Source organism: Lycorma delicatula, chromosome 5 (assembly GCF_047948215.1).
Source record: "Lycorma delicatula isolate Av1 chromosome 5, ASM4794821v1, whole genome shotgun sequence".
Taxonomy (NCBI): Eukaryota; Metazoa; Arthropoda; class Insecta; order Hemiptera; family Fulgoridae; genus Lycorma; species Lycorma delicatula.
The window spans coordinates 15,165,611-15,184,163 of NC_134459.1; the positions used below are offsets into that span (position 1 = coordinate 15,165,611).

At 29.6% G+C, this 18,553-nt stretch overlaps 1 protein-coding gene across 7 annotated transcripts in view; it reads right to left on the reverse strand.

Annotated features, from left to right (window-relative positions):
* The window catches only part of LOC142324744 (thyrotropin-releasing hormone-degrading ectoenzyme-like), a 28,498-nt gene that overhangs the window by 4,346 nt on the left and 5,599 nt on the right, over positions 1-18,553 (reverse strand). The window contains exons 2-6 of one of the 7 annotated variants that reach the window (XR_012756378.1): positions 14,684-14,770; positions 7,856-8,167; positions 4,903-5,197; positions 2,739-2,895; positions 1,320-1,454 (exon numbers count right to left, since the gene is read on the reverse strand). Coding sequence is in view for 5 of the 7 variants with exons in the window: in XM_075365679.1 (XP_075221794.1) it covers positions 1,189-1,454; positions 2,739-2,895 (423 nt within the window). In the remaining 2 variants the exon portion in view is untranslated. Of the gene's footprint in view, positions 1-1,188; positions 1,455-2,738; positions 2,896-4,902; positions 5,198-7,855; positions 8,168-11,713; positions 11,869-14,683; positions 14,771-18,553 lie in introns of those variants that run through there. The other 6 variants (XM_075365679.1, XR_012756377.1, XM_075365678.1 and 3 more) reach the window with 6 other exon arrangements.

Sequence of the window (18,553 nt, forward strand, 5' to 3'; positions counted from 1 at the left end):
GAGAGAATCCAACTTCACCACCCACAATGAAGGAACCAACATGCTGCCCTGGGGACATCCCTTAGACAGTGTCTTGCCAATCTCATGGCTGCCCTTGCGGAGCGCACATCCCAATGACTGAAGTAACTTTGCGTAACTTGCAATTCACTTACAGTACATTCTCTTTTTTGGAGTGGTAAATAGCAGGTCACCATAGATTATTAAATGCTCCGATCTGGATTTTTGAAGATCGCTCCTATCTTCAAACACCTGCATTTTCTATTTTCTTTTGAGCCTTGGTTGGCATTGTTATAATAGTACAGCCAAGTTTCATCACCTGTCACAATACTGTTCACACAAGGAGATTTCCCATTTAAAAATTTTTCGGCATTACACGGCAATATGAAACATGATGTGCCATCTGATCATTAGTCAAGTTATGCAGCACCCATAAGGTACTAAACTTGAAGATCATTTCACAGAATAGCATTATTCGCTGTTGTGTTAATGCCCAAGGACACCACTATTTGGTAGTAGGTCACAAGCCTGTCTGTCTCAAGCATTTTTCGTACTGCAGCATGTTTCTTCTGACACACAGATGACTTATATCATCCTCAAAACCAGAATTTCTTCTTTCAAACTCTCGGTACCACCTAAATATTGTATGAAGAGGACAATCCTCTTAAATCACAGAAGTCATTTCCTCTAAATACTACTGATCAACATTTAATTCATGTGCAAAACTGTAGGTAAAATTTCCTGGTATTCAGTTTTCAACCACGATGACATCACAAACTCTCTGTACCTGAGAATTTTTTTTGTTAGTAGTATTTACCATATGGCTCTCGAGCTCTCTTATTAACACATGACTCATGACACATAGAGGTGCAGTGTTTTACAATATAACAGTTTTTTATTTACATTAAAATGCTTTCAATCTCTCTTGTGACCTTTCTCAGTGAAACTATAACACAAAAAATAAACTGCTTCAATTTGTAATTAAACAAGTAGTAGTTTTGTGAAATTAAAGTTTGGGTTAAAATAACAGCACTTAATTATTCATTTTTAAAAATAAATTTTGTATAAAGTTTTACAAGAATTTCAAGGATTTTCATATCCTTTATCATGAATATCCACATTTCTTCTTTTGAAAGCCCAAGTCACTTATTGAGTAAGATAATATACAATCATAAAATAAAATAACATTACCTGTGTTATTACAGCACTATTTTCTGTATAATTCCTTACAACATGAACGACTGGAAAACCACTTTGTAAAGCCCATGAACTCATAATAGAATCTATTGTCAATGATTTTTCTAGAACTCCTGCTTCAAGTGAAGAATTAGTTAATGCTTTCCATAGATCACTTGTTTCTGCATTTTTATATGAATACGTTTTTAGATAGTTTCGAATTCCATTCTGAAATACATCTTTCCCCAATAACATTTGCATCATACGGATTAGAATAGCCTCTACAACAGAAAACAAATCATAACACTAGAATTTTAAATATTTATTAATAATAAAATTAAAGAAAAATTTATAAAATGACGATTTTTGCTAATAATTATCAGTTTCTTCCAGAGAGAAAGGTGAAATTGTTTCATCAACAACAAAAATAATATTTACAGTTAATGTGGTAAAATATGATATTATCTTATTTTTAATGTTAGCATAGTAAGTTGTGTTAGAAAGAATAGCATACAGGATTGACCACTGGCCTTTACAAATAGAATATAGACAATTAGAGGACAAGTCAAACACATTATATCTTAATACTTATTGCTCCTTGGTAATGTTGCTAGATGTCACCATTCTATTCTGCATTCTAATTAACAATCCATTCTGGAAATTAACCATATATAACAGTCTGTAGATGCTCTCATTGTATGAACATGAAAGCTATACAGTTCCCTATGAGCCTTACATCATCAAGCATTTGTCCAACCACTTTAATGATCATTTGAAAAAAAATTTCGTTAAAATTTCACTTATTCATCTCAAAAGAAGTTTTACAAAAAGGAAAATTTATAATAACAATAAAAAAAAGTTAGGGACAGTTCATTTTTATTTGTGAAATATACAGACAAACATACACCTATCCATTCCTAAAATAATTCAAATGATATATTATTACACACCAATCAAAATAAAATATTTGTTGATTTATTTGATCTTTAAAATTTTGAATGCAATATGTGTTCTTCGTAGTTGTGTTTGTTACTGTAACTGGAAATAAATACATGTAGTTATAATACATTTAAAAACTAAAAGAAAAGATACTTAATATTATCAAAAATTAAACATTTTTTTACTTCTAGTAACATCCAATTAAAAAGATTTAATATAGCAGGCAAAATTAAGTATTATTGTTATCCAAATAATAGTAATTTTATTCTTTAATGTCTAGTTCCTAGAATATAATATTACAATGAGGATGTTTAACTTTCATACAAATAAAAATATAAATATGGCTCAATTCTTTTTCCATTTTGTTTTTCCAATTGTTGTATCATAATTTACAAGTTTATTTACTGTCAATAATTAAAAAAATATATCCATTGTTAGTAAAGGTTCCTGGCCAAGGCAGATACAACGCATATCCTAGAGATGACTGGATCGTCATACATATCACTTAACCATAGAAAAAGTTCAGAATGAGTTTATTGCAAATGTTTACTGGAAGAAAAAAGTTTAAAGAGGAAAACACAAAGAGGTTTATAAAATGAGATGTATTTAACTTTGAATATTATTACCTTTCTCATAGGATATATCATCAAACACCTGCTCTATATCTTTTGATTTACAAATTTCCACAGAAACTTCATGAGTTGATTTGAGTCCATCAATTTCCATAACTGAGGTCATGCTATACACTGATGAAGAATTTAAAGTGTTCCATTTTGGAAACATCTGTATGTTATAAAAATAAAATTAAACTTATTAATGAATAGATTGCTAACTCCGATCAATCATTCTGAGAATCAAAATGTTTAATATACATAGTTGAAATATATACAGAGTTTAGTTATAGTTGAAATTTATGAAATTCATTTAAATCATTATTCTATTATTTAAATATGAAAATAAATTTACTTTTTAAAAAGACAGACACATTTACAGACAAAGACATTTACTATGTACAAAGACACACTTATCAGTATAAAATGATACAGTAATAGTACTTTTGATGTTTACAAAAACATATTATTTTAAACATATACTGAGTAATTACTCAGTATATGCATGTATGTATTTGATCAACAGATATTAGCAGTCTCCATAAGAGTCAGTGCCAGCAGTTCATTGAAGGTATGGATAGATTGTGAGACTCCAAAAGGAGGCAACAAAATCTGTTTGCCTATTAACAGATAAGAAGAATGCGAGAGTATCATCACTAAGAAGACTCAGATCTTCTAAGGTAATCATAGCTTACACTCTCAATCATATGTCTCTGAGTATAAAACAGAAATCGCAGCCTCAAGACATGTGATACCTATTTCAGTCATCAAATATATTTGTAGATGGAATCCGAGGTAATGAGGGAAGATATAATAATTTAATAATATCCGAACATAGTTGAAGATACAAATTAAATATGTACAATGTACAATGATATTTGAGCTGTTTTATTCTTGTTTTCCAGGATATATCTTTCATGTTAGTAAAAACTGGAATATCTTTCGAGAAAAACCAGATGGAAATTTGTTAACTGAATTACTTTCAACATGCCATAAAAAAAACGTGGACACAAGAAATACCTAAAGAACTGGGTAACATAAACTTATGGCATGTTTATATAGTAATGGGATCTTGTATTATATAGAATCTATCATATTTCTAGTTTTTCACCATTGATATGGTGAAAATTGATTGATGTGATCATCAAAATCTGGTCACTGGTTAAAGAGAATGACCATGTACTGACAGCCTGTAAACAATTCTTGAAATTTGTCTCGAATCAGTTAATGCCAACATAAACTTAATCATAAAGAGCTTTTTATTTTGCCTTTAGCACTGTCAATATAAAGATAAAAATTTTAGATTGATTCATTAAGATACAACAAGAAGAAGGAACAAATTTCATTATTATCCTTACTGAATGTACCTTCATGGTACAAGAAGTAAAATGGGTTTTCATTTTTTCACAGTGAATTCTAAAAATATTTCCCTTAAACAGAAAACTCAATTCCCTTAAATAAAAACACATGTACTAGAATATTAGACAAAGAAATACTCTGCATGAAATCAAAAGTTAAATATGCAGCCTTATCAATATTTAATATGTTTTGTAAACAAGGAGCTAACAAGTCTTTCAATTTTGGAAGAATGATATACCTCCTCATAAACAAGCAATTATTATCAATAGAATCCTTTGTATAGAAAAGGTGATAGATAAAATGGAATTAAGAGAAAAGCTACATCAATATTTTAAGATCCAGGTAAAACTTTACAAAAAATTTAGTGAAGGTAGGTATAACAGGTGTAGACAATAAAATAGCAGTTTTATAGATTTAGGTAATTTCTTACACATAGGAAAATATGTAAAAATTTAAAGTAAGATTGCCACAATCCAATATTAGATTCTGTTTTGTTTTTAGTTTTCAAAAGTTATTTAAAAAAGTGAAGTAAATATTCATACTCTATGCAGATGATATAACAGTGACACAACCCTGCTAATACAAATGAATTAGAAATAAGCACTTTTATGGAAATGCATGCAGTTATTGCAACAGCTTTTTTAAGTATAATTTTTAAGTAAAATCAAACTTTGTAACATTTTAAAGTAAATTAGCTTATCAAAAAATAATATTATGATTTGCTAGATAAAATTACATAATAGAATAGTTATCACTAATGAAGTTCTTAAATTCAATGATTACTCACAAGCTAAGGCACTTTTATCCATTCATTTCTTACCTAACATTTTTTCATAAAGAAACTGCTTGTAGTAAACATCTTAATATGTTAAATTTAGACATGAATAAATGTTACAGTTACTTTATTAAATTAGGATTTTCTTATGATGTCCATTTTCCAGTCCAGTAACTGAGGCTTTTGTTTATTTTTCTAGTACCTACAAAATCCCCCAGTTGCATATGGGTGCAATACAGATTAAGCATAGTGGTAGGGCTCCACCTTATTGCATCCAAGTCCGTAGGATTTCATTTGGGGTGTCCTTTCCTAGACTCATCCACTCTCTCTACCGTAATGACTGGAAAATTTTAATAAATAAATGTTTATTTTTAAATTTATTTAAAGTTATAAAGAATTTGTACACTGTTATTGATGTAAAGGTGGTAAGTAGAGACAAGTTTGTAAATACTAATTTAGACGTTCAACAAGGGTGTCCTTTGTCATATTTAATTTATATTTTGATGAACTGATCTTTCAATGGAAACAACAAGTGTTTTTGGACATCTGCATGAGGATATTTATATTACTGCATTATTGTTTGCTGACGATTTAATTATTTTAAGTGAGAATGAAAATGATCTGGAGTTTAATATATTTAAATTCAACAAGAGAAAAGCTACATCAATCTTTTAAGATCCAGGTAAAACTCTACAAAAAATTTAGTGAAGGTAGGTATAACAGGTGTAGACAATAAAACAGCAGTTTTATAGATTTAGGTAATGGCTGGAAGCTGAATCCCTCCCTGGCCATGTCCACTATATAATTAGTTAAATATTTTAATTGCAAATTGTCTGTTAAGAAATCAAAGGTAATGGCTATTAAGAGTAAGGAATCTATTAGATCAAAAATTATATTAGAAAATGAAGCTCTTGAACAAGTCACCCCTTTTAAATTACTATTTATCTATCTTATATTTGAGACTATGACATTAAAATTAAAACTAATCTCTTTAGGTTGGTGTGTGAAACTACAAAGCAAAACCTAAAGAATAAAGAAAGACTTAACAGCCAGCTAAAATTATATATGACAATGGATGTACAAGTGTTTTTATAAGGTTGTGAAACCTAGGTTTTAAAATTTAAAGATCTGAACTCTATATAGGCTGCCAAGATGTCTTTCAGGTGAATTTTAGAGGACGTATCCTGTCTGGGTAGAATAAAAACAAAGATTTTCAAATAGTTCTGAACATAGTTTCCAAGATTTTTGCCTATAGGTAGAAATGGACAGAACCTTTGTAAAGAATGCAGGACAATAGGATACCTAAATGAACGTATCCTTCTTTGTGTTAGGTATCCTATACATCTCCAGCATTTCCCCCTTGAAATGGAGGAAATGCTGGAGGGACGAAACAGGATCTAAACCAGAGAGGAAATGATGATGATGATAATTTTCTTATACAAACATTAAGACAAGGATAAATCCTAAATTCTAAACACAAAGGTAAATTATGTGATTAATCTCATATTTTTATGTAAATCTTGCAAACAATTAAAATTAAATAAATATTTTAATAATTATCATAATAGTTTCTACATCATCATAATACCTTCTGTCAGTAAAAATGCCTACTAAACTGAAGATAAAAAAAGATATATAAGTGGCAATATTAAAACAAAAGTAAAATTTCATGAGCAAAATAATTAAAGTAATAAGTCCAAAATTACCTATAGATTATTATTTTTTTAAAATTGCTTTTGCTTCTCTCATTTGCCTACAAACAACAAACACAAAAAAAGTATACATGTGTTCACAAAATTTTAATTAAGGTAAACAATGGAGATGAAAAATTGTAAATGAAAACAATTCAAATAATTTGTCACCTACACTGTTAACAGTTTTACTGCTTCCATGTAGGTAGCAAATCCTTCATTAAACCATACATCTGACCACCATTTCATTGTAACAAGGTTTCCAAACCACTGATGAGCTAATTCATGTGCTAAAGTTAGAGATAGATTCCTTAGTAGCAGTTGAACTGTTTTTATTACATAGCAAATCACTTTCTCTAATAATACAACAAATAAATTTTTCTGTAGAGTGTGCAAAGCTTAGAAACATTATTTTATTCTACAATGATATATTTTATGGTTGATATTACCACCAAAGTTCACTCTTTCAATATCCTCTCTTTGTTTCCTAATTGCCTTGGTATCACAGATTATAAAGAAGAAAAGCATTGAGTTTATTGCATATCTGCTTGTATGGGTGCACGAAAGATAGCAGAAAGGGTGTCTTACAACCATATAAAATTTTTATTTTTAAAACACAACTAATTCTCCATATTAGATCATCCACTACAATCTCACATCTGTTGCTGGCTGACAACATTGTTGCTTATAAGACTAATGTTTTTTTCTATGATCTGCATACTCTATAAATACCACTATTTAATAAAAATAAAACACAATTAAAATTTATTTATAGAATATAAAACTCCAAACAGTAACATACTAAATATATATTTGTTAATTCTCAAGTCGCCTGTTATTCTATGAATTGTTTTGAATTGAGCACATTACATGTTTGATAATATGATATCCTCTAAAGACCTGGCAAATAAAAAAAAATATATGATCACTTTAAATAAAAAACTACATAGATATACAGTTGTAAGATTTCCATTTTTCAGTATTGAAACTAGTTCCAGAATTCAAAGCATCCTTTTCTAATAAGTCGTTTAATGTTATTCTATTCATGTATTATGTAGCTGATATTTAATTGTTATCAAAAATGTTATCCTGTATTGTAGAAAGATAACTGATGAAGACATTCAATTGTGATTTGCTAGAGCATTGATTCACATGAATATATGTGTGAAGCATTTTCACAATAAGTGATATTTTTAGAAACATTTCAAGAATAAATGTTTCTAAAAATTGTAACCTAAATTGTAATTAGTAGTAAATAAAACAATATGTATTAAATTAAAAAAAGAGTAAAAACAAGTCATGAATACCTAAATGTAACAAGTCCCCAGTTTTCCATAGCACCATGAAATAAATCAGGTAATGCAACTAAATCTTGCTTTGGTAATGGAAATTTTATATCAAAATATTTCTCATAAAATGATAAAATCTTAGGTCCAAGTTTTTTAACAAATTCTACTTTATCTATAGCATCTTTTCTGGCCCATATTCTAAATTTAACATTGCCATCTGCTTTATCTGTATCTTTATGTTCCATCTCAGAAATCATAAAAGCAACTAAATAAGTTGACATTGGAACTGATTTTTGAAATTCATCCCACACCCAATCTGTTTTCCATTCCCTGAAAAAAAAATTAAAAAATTTATAAAAAAGAGCTAATTTTAAACTTTTGTGTTATGTTAATGCTTTTTAATTTTATGATGTTCTCAATTTGACACATACTTGTATCTACATATTATTAAATAAGTTTTACACGCATGTTCAAGCTGTATCTACATATTATTAAATAAGTTTTACACGCATGTTCAAGCTGTACTTTTCATAAAATTTACCAATTTCGTGATTCTTTTTTATTTTGCAGAGGAAGTTCCTTTAATGGTGCCACTATAAGTGGAAGATCTTTAAAAAAATCTTTTTAATGAAAACATCATTACACACAGAACAAATCACCAAACAAATATAATGGCAATGGATTATTATATAAACTATCATTTTTAGATTGCAAAATATTCAAATGAGATCCAGTTTTAAACAAACATACAATAAACATATAAAAGTCCTTCGCAACAATATAAAATCAGTACTTGTTGACCATCTCATAGAAGTTATAAATTTGTCAACATCAACACACCCTTGATATTCTGCAGTACACAAAAAGTACCACATTTGTATATTATGAAATACAAAAACATACATAAATGCACAACAGTGATATACTAAATAAACTGACAGAATTCAAATTACACATGCTTTTCGACCACATTCTTAGTACATTTGCATAAAAAACTATTAGCTGACACTTACGGGAAAGGTGTTGCACCTGTCACTAAAGATGGTCACAACCGTAACTGAAATCCTTTGAAGTAACATTTAAAAAAAATTTATTGTACATTTCAGCTCAGTTTGTTGATATAAAAGCTTAAATTTTTAATTATAATAAATACATTGTCTGTATACAAACGTAGGAAGATATTTTTAATTTTTTTCTTGTTTCATTAATTAGTTTTGGATAACTATAGCAAAATAATGTATAACCTGGTATTATCAGATTGATTTTAGTATACATTCCTACATTCCAAGAGCTACATGGTAGCAATCTACTAAATTTCTTTGCCTTCTTTTTCTTACTGTTGTGAAGATGTAGGTTCCTTAACTTCATGTTTTGTTTTTTTTTGCAAACAGCTATTGCTTTCATATGGGCACCATTTTTGGAGGCTTATCCTAATTTTAAATAAAACTACAAGATAGAAATATTAATAATTGATTTTAAAAAATATATATAATAAAAATTAGAAAATAATATTTTGGATCCTTTAAATTAAAATTTTTTGAGTTCAGTTCTAAATTAAGGATAAGTAAATCTTTGGTTATTGTTAATTTTTAATTTGGCAGACTTCTAAAATCCTAAATTCAAAGATGAATTGGGAAAGTACTTTTTTCAGAATTTAAAGCAAATGTTTTTTAAAGTGTTATTTGTTTATTTCAACTTAAAAATTTTTTTTTGGTCTTCATTTTCTTCTTCATTTATGGATTAAGCACTGCCTGTTCCAGCTTCTTTCCATCTCTTTCTTGGTCTGCTCAAACTTCTTCTTCCAACTGATTTATAATTAAGGGTCAGCAGAGTTATACAATCTTCCATCATCCTCTCCACATGTTCTGTAGCTTTGGAGGCAGTAAGGTGGCATCCTCACCATCAATCATAACCTGTGCATTGCTTGTAACATGGCTAGAGGATTTTATATAACTGGCAAGCTTCAAGAAGCCTAGGCCCAACAACTTATAAAGGCAATAATATTTTTTTTGTAAAAAACTTATTTTGTTGTTAATAAGATCTGTTAAATATTTTAACATATTTATAATACTTTTCTCAGTTTTAATTTCTTATTTGATCATATTTGAAATTTTATTTTTAATTTATAAAAATTTAATTTCACAGGGAACAGATTTCTTGAATAAGAATGATACTTCCATTTAGGCCAAATTTTGGAGACTAGTAGGGAATATTAGCTTATAAAAATTAAACAATCTGAATAATATGTTTACTAAATTAAAATGATGGGTAGATCAGTTAATTTCTTAGTATGCAAGAAAGTTCTGTATAATGTGTGTATGAATGTATATTGTCACCTGAGGAAGCTTAGAGAATTCTAAGTAAAATGTAGTGAATTTAATTTATAAGTTTGTATAGTTTATTGGTTAATCCAAAAGATTAATAAAGATAACATTTTAAAGTAAAATATGTCTTGTTATATTTAATTCTATCCATTCAAGAGGAAAATAAACTTAAATAGATTGCTTTTAAGTTAATATTTATATATCTAAATATATTTTTTTTTTCCCCATGTGATTACCAAAAGCTAATATTAAAGCTCCAATTCTGGATCAACAATTTTAATTGGTGTTATATTAAAGCTTAGTGGTCATGGTTTAATTCATTGTTTGTTTATTATTTTATTTTTTATTTAGTTATAGCTATTCTTTTTTGTTAATCTTTGCTTATTTTTTATTTTTATAGTAATTTATTTTGTTTAATTGTAAGAGGGTTAAAAATTCTCATTGCTTATTTGTCACATAAGTTTAGTTATTTGTGAATTATAACTGATTTAGGTTTGATTGAGTTTCTTTTATGGTTGAACATGGATTTTTTAATCTAGTTTATTTTACTTAATTGGTATTGCTTGTGATCATTTAGGAGGACTAAGATTTTTGTTGTAAGGGAGCTTTTAAATTATTTACATTCTTTAGGGTTTCTTTATTTTTATTTTGTACTATAATGAATATATCTAAATATAATAAATATATATATATTTGTGCTATTAATATATCTTGTTCTCAAAGATAAAATTTATTTTCTGAAATTTGTTTAATAATTTCTATTTTGAGATGGGGATTTTAATCAGGTTTTATTTTATTACTTTTTTCTACCTGTGATTTAATTATTTTTTATTTTACTCATCATAGTTTATTTTTTGATTTAACTATAATTAGTTCTTGTGTTCAAAATTATTCTATTTAATCACATGTTTTCTTCCAATTTTTTCATCTTTATTATAGTTGATTTTTTCCATTGTTTATCTAGTTTAAATTAAAATTCAAATGTTTTTTGACACAATAAAACAAATTAAATAGAATTAAAAATTCTATGTTTGAAATAGGAAATGAAAGCAATATTAGATTAAATACTTTTTCATTAAATTTAAATCCTTTTTTTAAAAAAAATTAAGAAAGATAAGGATTTTCATTAATTTTATTTCTGTTCAACTGTTTTTGCATCTGGTAATGTTTTTGTATCTGATAAGAATGAAATGGAAAATTAAATAAATTAGGGGTAATTTGTATTAATTATAACAATTGTATTATTTTTGTAATGTGGAGTAGATTTTTCAGTCTGTTTAATATAAATGATTTCAACTTTCTTTCTTTGTTGTTTGTGTTGCACAAGAATCTTTTTTGTTAACCACAACCTTAATATTGATTAAGTCAATTATTAAAAAATAAATAAATAAATAAAATTTTACATAGTAAATTTCTTTTATATCGTACGTAATATTACATGCAATAAAAGGGTAAATTAATGCAACGACTTCTGAATATTTCATCATTATTACACAGTTCCATAAAAACAATTTTTTTACAAATAATTTCGTATCCTATATAAAATACTTGCATTGGAGTTGTTTTAACTAATGGCATATTGCTGATTGCTTTCAGACGTTTCTTATGGCCAAGACTAATGGTAAAAGTTGCTTTCATTGAAGGTTCATCAAAACAAGAAATGCTTCTCTAGCAAAAATTGACTGAAACTGTGTAATGGCAAGCCATCTGAAATAAAAAAAATTGTTTTTATAGTTTTATTATATAGAATGTTGGGGGATTAGTTTCTTGTCAACTTGTAAGTAATATGTATATTTAAACTATATAAACCACCTAGTACGGAATATTGAGGTAAAACATATCTTACCTTAATTTTTCATGAAAGTATTTTCATACTTAATTAAAATAATGCAAAATAAATAATTATGCAATAATGGAATTATTTAAATCATGATTGAGGTTGCGGGATCCTACAAAAGTAAGTACTTCTAAGTACTAAGTATCTCATTATTCTCATTATTCTGTACTAGGTGGTTTATTTCACATAATCTAACAATACTGAAGAACTGACGCGAGCAGGGGTGGCCAACTTTTCTGTATATAAGATCGACTTTTTATCTTAAAAGTGTGTCGCGATCGACTCGTTATCATAGGCATAGTCTAAGGGGTGTGAAATGCATACTATGTTTATACACTGTGTTACAGTATAAGGTGCATTCCAGCGAGGTATGGGCAGATTAGTAAAATATATTATTTTATAATTCATTTATTAAGTTTTCGAGATATAGGCTCATGAAGAAAGCAAATATCTCGATACCCAAATTTGATAGCAGCGTTCCGTACATGCGGTACCTAAAAAATTCGATTTTCCGGCACTTTTTCAAGATAGATTTTTACTAACTTAAAATGCAATTTAATTTTTTTATCAACCGCAACGTATAAGTTGTACTATTTGTTCGTAAATATGAAAAAGGTGTTATAAAAATGCACAGTACTGCTGATAATTTGATTTCAACATTTCACTTTTGCGTTTTTTTGGGCCAGGAAAATTTATAACGAAAGAATAATACGATTTACTTTTTGCTAATCTATCAATAGCTCGCTGAGTACCCCTCGACTGATATATAGATATACGGCTTATCTATCTACGTAAAAAACAACAATAATTATTTAAAGGGCCAAAAAACTCACGTCCAGGGGAATTAAAAGAACATTGATAATTATTAACAATATTTATTAATTCAAAGTAGCTATAGATAAATACAGATTTAGAATTTAATTTGTTGCTTTAACATTAATGGGAAGACTGTGTTTCCATGTCTCTAACCAAGGAATCATAATTAGGTGTATATCCTGACAAAGATAATAATAATGAGTATTCAGTACGGGAATCGGTCAAGACAAAGCGTTGTTTAGTCTTCGTTAGCTTCAAGTATGAAAATGCCGATACGCATAGGTATGTAGATCCGAAACAAGAATAGATATATTTGCTACATTTGGTGATACCGGGATATTTTTCTCGGTTGACATATTTCCAAAAATCTTCTTCAAATTTTCTGGCTTGTAAGATTAAGTCAGTTTGTAAAATTCTAATTTCATTTTCTAATGCCCTTTGATCCGTATGAAATACGACTGAAATTTTTTTGCTAATGCTTTTCACACTTAAATCTTTTTTAAAAGGAAAAGATATAAATTCCACAATTTCTTTAATTTTTTCAAAATCCTGGAATCTTAGCTCAAAATCTTCAATTACTTTTTGGATTTCCGCGACGTATTTGTCGATCCATCTTATAATTAATATTTTTATGTTTTTGTAGGTTATCTGCCGTATTTGGAAAACGATTCAGATTATTTTGTCGCAGATCTTCTATTAGCAAAATAAATTTTGTTTCATATGCGTCTATACAGCTGATCATATCAATTACTGTTTTATTTTTACCTTGTAATTCTAAATTTAAATGACTTGAAGTAAAATCGGTAAGAAATGCTAAGTCGCTAAGCCAAGTTTCATCATTTAAATTTTCACAGTTTCCATCTTGTTCGTGAAGAAAATCTATAATTTCAGACAATAAATCACGAAATCGCTACAGAAATTTACCTCTGCTTAGCCATCTGACATCGGTATGTAGTAATAATTCAGGTTGGCCTTCATCGAGCTGCAGTTGGAAGAGACGCCGTTTGAGGAAACTTCCTCGAATTGAATTAACAATTTTAAATGGTATGTCCATTACCTCTTTTGTGTTTAGTCTCTTGCTAGCTTACACTTGCTGGTGAATTATGCAGCGACAGCTGAAAAAGGCTGGGAATTCATCTTCATTTTGACGTATAAATCCAATTCTGCAACCTATCATTGCAGTTGCGCCATCCGTTGTTATTGAGATTAATTTAAAAAGTGGTACTTTCAAATCCCTGAGCAAGTTTTTAAAGGCTTTGAATATGTCTACACCTCTAATCCTTTCCTTCAAAGAAATCATGCCCGACAATTCTTCTTTAGATGTAAAATCCTTAAAAACCATACGAACGAAAACAAGTAATTGTGCTGTATCACTTATATGTCGATTCATCACACTGAAGGGGAAAACAAGAACATCTATTAATATCATTATATAACCGCTCTTTTACATTCCCACTCGTCCTTTCAAGTCGTCGCATCACTGTATTTCGAGACGATTGTAGATCTTGAATTGCAGCAACAATTTCACTCTTGTTTTTAAAATTGTTAAAAGTGAATCTGACATTTCAAAAAAAATTTCCTTTACAAATTTACCGTCGGAAAATGGCTTACATTTTTTTGATAAGAGATAGCTTACTTTGAACGATGCAGAAGTTACTGCTTGTGACTTCAATCTTGGCTTTTTAAAAAAGCTTTGTTGATTTGTTAATTGAGTTTTAAGATCCTAACTTTATGTTTTCTCAGTTCAAAATTTGGTGGATAATCTGTTTGATACTTGTTATGCAAAGCTAAAAAGTGTCTCTCTAGATTACCCTTTTTAGCAATGGCTACCGATATAAGGCATATTAAACGATAACATTTATCACTCACCATTGAAAAAAGTAATCGAGTTCCCATTCGTCATTGAAGCGATAAGTTTTTGATTTTTTCGGTTTACTACTCGTGTCCATGGGTATACTAGAATGCAAAGAAATATGACAATTAAAAAAACAAAAAACATCGAATTAAATATTTTCCTAGAAAATTCAAAAACTGATGAACTGCGGCAATTATCTCCGTTACATTGAGAGAAATAATAACAATACTGCATATTACGATCGGGGACAGCAATACAAGTATATTAAAATCTAATATTGATATATTCAAATTTACAAGAAGTATGTTAAAGTTACAATATATTTATTACGGTTTACAATAATGACTTGGAATTATTTTATTCCTAATTTATTTGTAATACCGTTCCTTATTTTTCTCTCAGTGTAATGACCGCAGTTTAGAGATCTGTTGCCGAGAATGCTCACTTATCAAGTAAATACATAGGTAAGAAAAGCAATTTAATTTCAAACAAAAAAAAGGTAACTTATATTTTAAACAGAAGAAAAATTGAAACTCAACGTGGTCACCGAGGGTAAATGATATTGATTAATAATAATACTGTTAATACAAAAGTAAAGAAGCAACCGTATGACACTACCAGATATTCAACCTAACTGACTGTGTTCTTCGACTAGTCGAGTCGTAACTGTTGCGTCCGGTGACAAATGTAACACATAAGTCAAAATGTATTGCTGGGTGGGCGGAGATCACCGTGTCAGGCTGTCAGAATTCTAGGAATTTATGACCTTGAATTCTCAGAATGCGTTAAACTATTGCTAGAAAGTTTTGTCTTCTACAATCGCCTCAAAGTCCATGGTACACGGAATTCCACCTCGCGATCGACCGGTCGATCGCGATCGATTTGTTGGCCACCCCTGCTATAGATATAACACAGACGGTATATTTATTAGGATTGTGTAGTTATTTTTGTTGATTTTTTCTCATCGCGTGGAATAATTATTACTTATTTTCTCTTAAATTTAATCCGATAACAAAAAGCAGGAAAGAATTCCTATGCTGTAAAACGCAAAAAAAAAATAAATAAATTTAGCACAACTTACAATAGCTTTACGTACTTATCGACCTGTAAAATTAAAATTTTAGAGTAAATATTTTTAAAATTAGTAAAAATATAGTTAAAAGAAGAGACAGACTTATAGGCCACATACTAAGGCATCCTGGAATAGTCGCTTTAATATTGGAAGGACAGGTAGAAGGGAAAAATTGTGTAGGCAGGCCACGTTTGGAGTATGTAAAACAAATTGTTGGGGATGTAGGATGTAGAGGGTATACTGAAATGAAACGACTAGCACTAGATAGGGAATCTTGGAGAGCTGTATCAAACCAGTCAAATGACTGAAGACAAAAAAAAAAAGTAAAAAGTAATAAGTGTAAGATTAAAAATAGTCATATTGATTCGATTAATTAAATAATTTACTCCATTTATCAGAAATAGAACGTAATTTTATATTATATGGATCACGTCGGAAGTCATAATCGGGCTGTTCTATGAACACACAAACAAAATTGTTACTCTCAAGTTTACGCTTAAGTGTAATGATGAAAGGTCGATGTTAAAGGATCTAAACCGATGAAAAACCTTGATCGATTTGTTATACTCTACGCAAATAGATAAACAAAATAACGATATGAAATATTATCGATGGAATACCGTGTAGGTTATATTTAAATATAAGGTAGAGTGCCTTTCATTGTCCTGTAATCTTGATTTTTTACCGTCATCATGACGTCATCGTTGGGCGGTACTGTATTACCGATTTTAGTAGATCCGTTTAGCGATAGACACGCAAACCTCTACACAGAATTCAGTATATGGTGCAAAATTACTAAAGATTTACACAAGAAATTGTTAAATTAATACGTTATTATTCTTTCGTAAATGTGTATTTGGAATTTAAAATTTAATCGCCCTTCTCTTCTCATTACTTTCATTGTATTTCTATTATTTAGATAATGACGTCCGATTCGATGAAATAATAATTATATTTATCTGTCTGTTTACTTTACGTTGTGGCGATACATTTGCGTACAACAGTACACGATTGTACGGAGCGGCAATTAATGCCGAACAGCGTGATTCATTTACGTCCTGGTAGTGGTACATTATTGTTATAACATTTCACGCGCGTGTTATAACATTTCACGTGCAAACAAATTTTAATTTATATAAAGAAAAAATCACCGTACTGCAAACCGATAAACGAATAAAAAAAATATATTCCGTGTTGCAGGGTATGTCATCCACATTTTTTTTTTATTCTTGAGCGAGAATAAATAGAATTCTTCTTAAAAAAAGGTTTGTTTTAAAAACAAAACAAAATGCTCTCGCCACCGCCGCTCCGTTCCACTTTAGTTAATACGACACCGAACGCCGCCGATCGCACCGTGTTCCCTACTGGGACGGCGGGAACATCATTTATCTACTCGTATCGCCCGGTGGGACGGGATGCGGTTTATGTACTACGACCTAGTGCACGGGTTAATCTCGTAGTTTAGTTAGGTTATTTGTTTGTAGCGAGAGCATACTCTCGTACGATATACCGATTAAAAACTGTACGGCACCGGTCATTACGTTCGCTAATACGATAAAATAAATGAACACATTACCGCGTAAATTTATCACGATGTACTGCACTTATCATTTTCAATCTTGATTATCTAAAATTTAGTTTATATAAAACAAAAAAAATAAATAAAAGTTTTATGTATTATTTTAGCTCGAAATACTATTTTTTCGTAAAAAACGGGATTAACACATTTCCAATTTCAAAAATTCACCGTTTAAGAAATATGCATTGTCAAAGTTTTGAACCGATCATTCTTGTAAATAATCATTTATTTAGATCATTTGCTTCATTTTACCCCCTTCCCCATCAACGATTAACTGTTGTTACGAGTTTTCTGTGATGCTAGATAACAAGCGATTTCAATTAAGTTATTTATTTTTATTTTTCAGATAAATTTGATCGGATACGGATTATTAGGCTAATTAAAAAATAAACTGAAAACGGTATCGTTTTATCACCGCGTAAGGTTGTACGTGGAATATGGAAAGGGGTATTTTGTAGCGAATGAAAAACTGTTATACGGCTAAAGCCGCGTTCCGGGAAAATCCTACAGCAGTGGGTTATTTCTGATGCACGGCAAATACACACGATTAATTAAAAATATTTATCGTTAAATTTAATTCAATGATTCTACCTACACTTTGATCTTAGCCAAGAGGCCGAGAAGCGATCAATGATTCTACCTAAAGCGCGCGGACACCGTATTTAATTCGCGCGAGTGTGACGATACTAGTGGCTACGGTCTGTACTAATGTAATTTCACAACTTACGCGGAACAAACCTCGCTTCTACGGTCGGCAGACCGGTGTAGCTGCGAGGCTTAACCCATTGGTTTCGAAACCAAGCCAGAGCGAATTACTTTTTTTACATTTGTTGTCTATAAATGTTACCATTTACTAAATGGAATTACAGTATCTCAATTACTATATAGCATATGATTATTATCGCAGTTATATTGATCGAAACAATCCTAGGTTTTAAAAATAATATTTGTGTTTTGAGTTTAGGGACGGTTAACATTAGGCTGGTTTGTAGCATTAGTTCTTTTATACCAGTCAATTTTAAGTCCTGTCAAAATGAGCTACCGTAGTTATGTCTATGACAGATTAGATGCTGCTTTTGCACCAGTCACTTGGTGTCTGTTCTTCTCGTGGATTATATTCTGTGCACACACTGGTAATGGAGGTAAGCCCTGAGTACTATGTTACTAAAACTTTGAATTTATATCGATAACAGGCAAAATACTAATCAGTAATAATATATTGACTCATGGGTT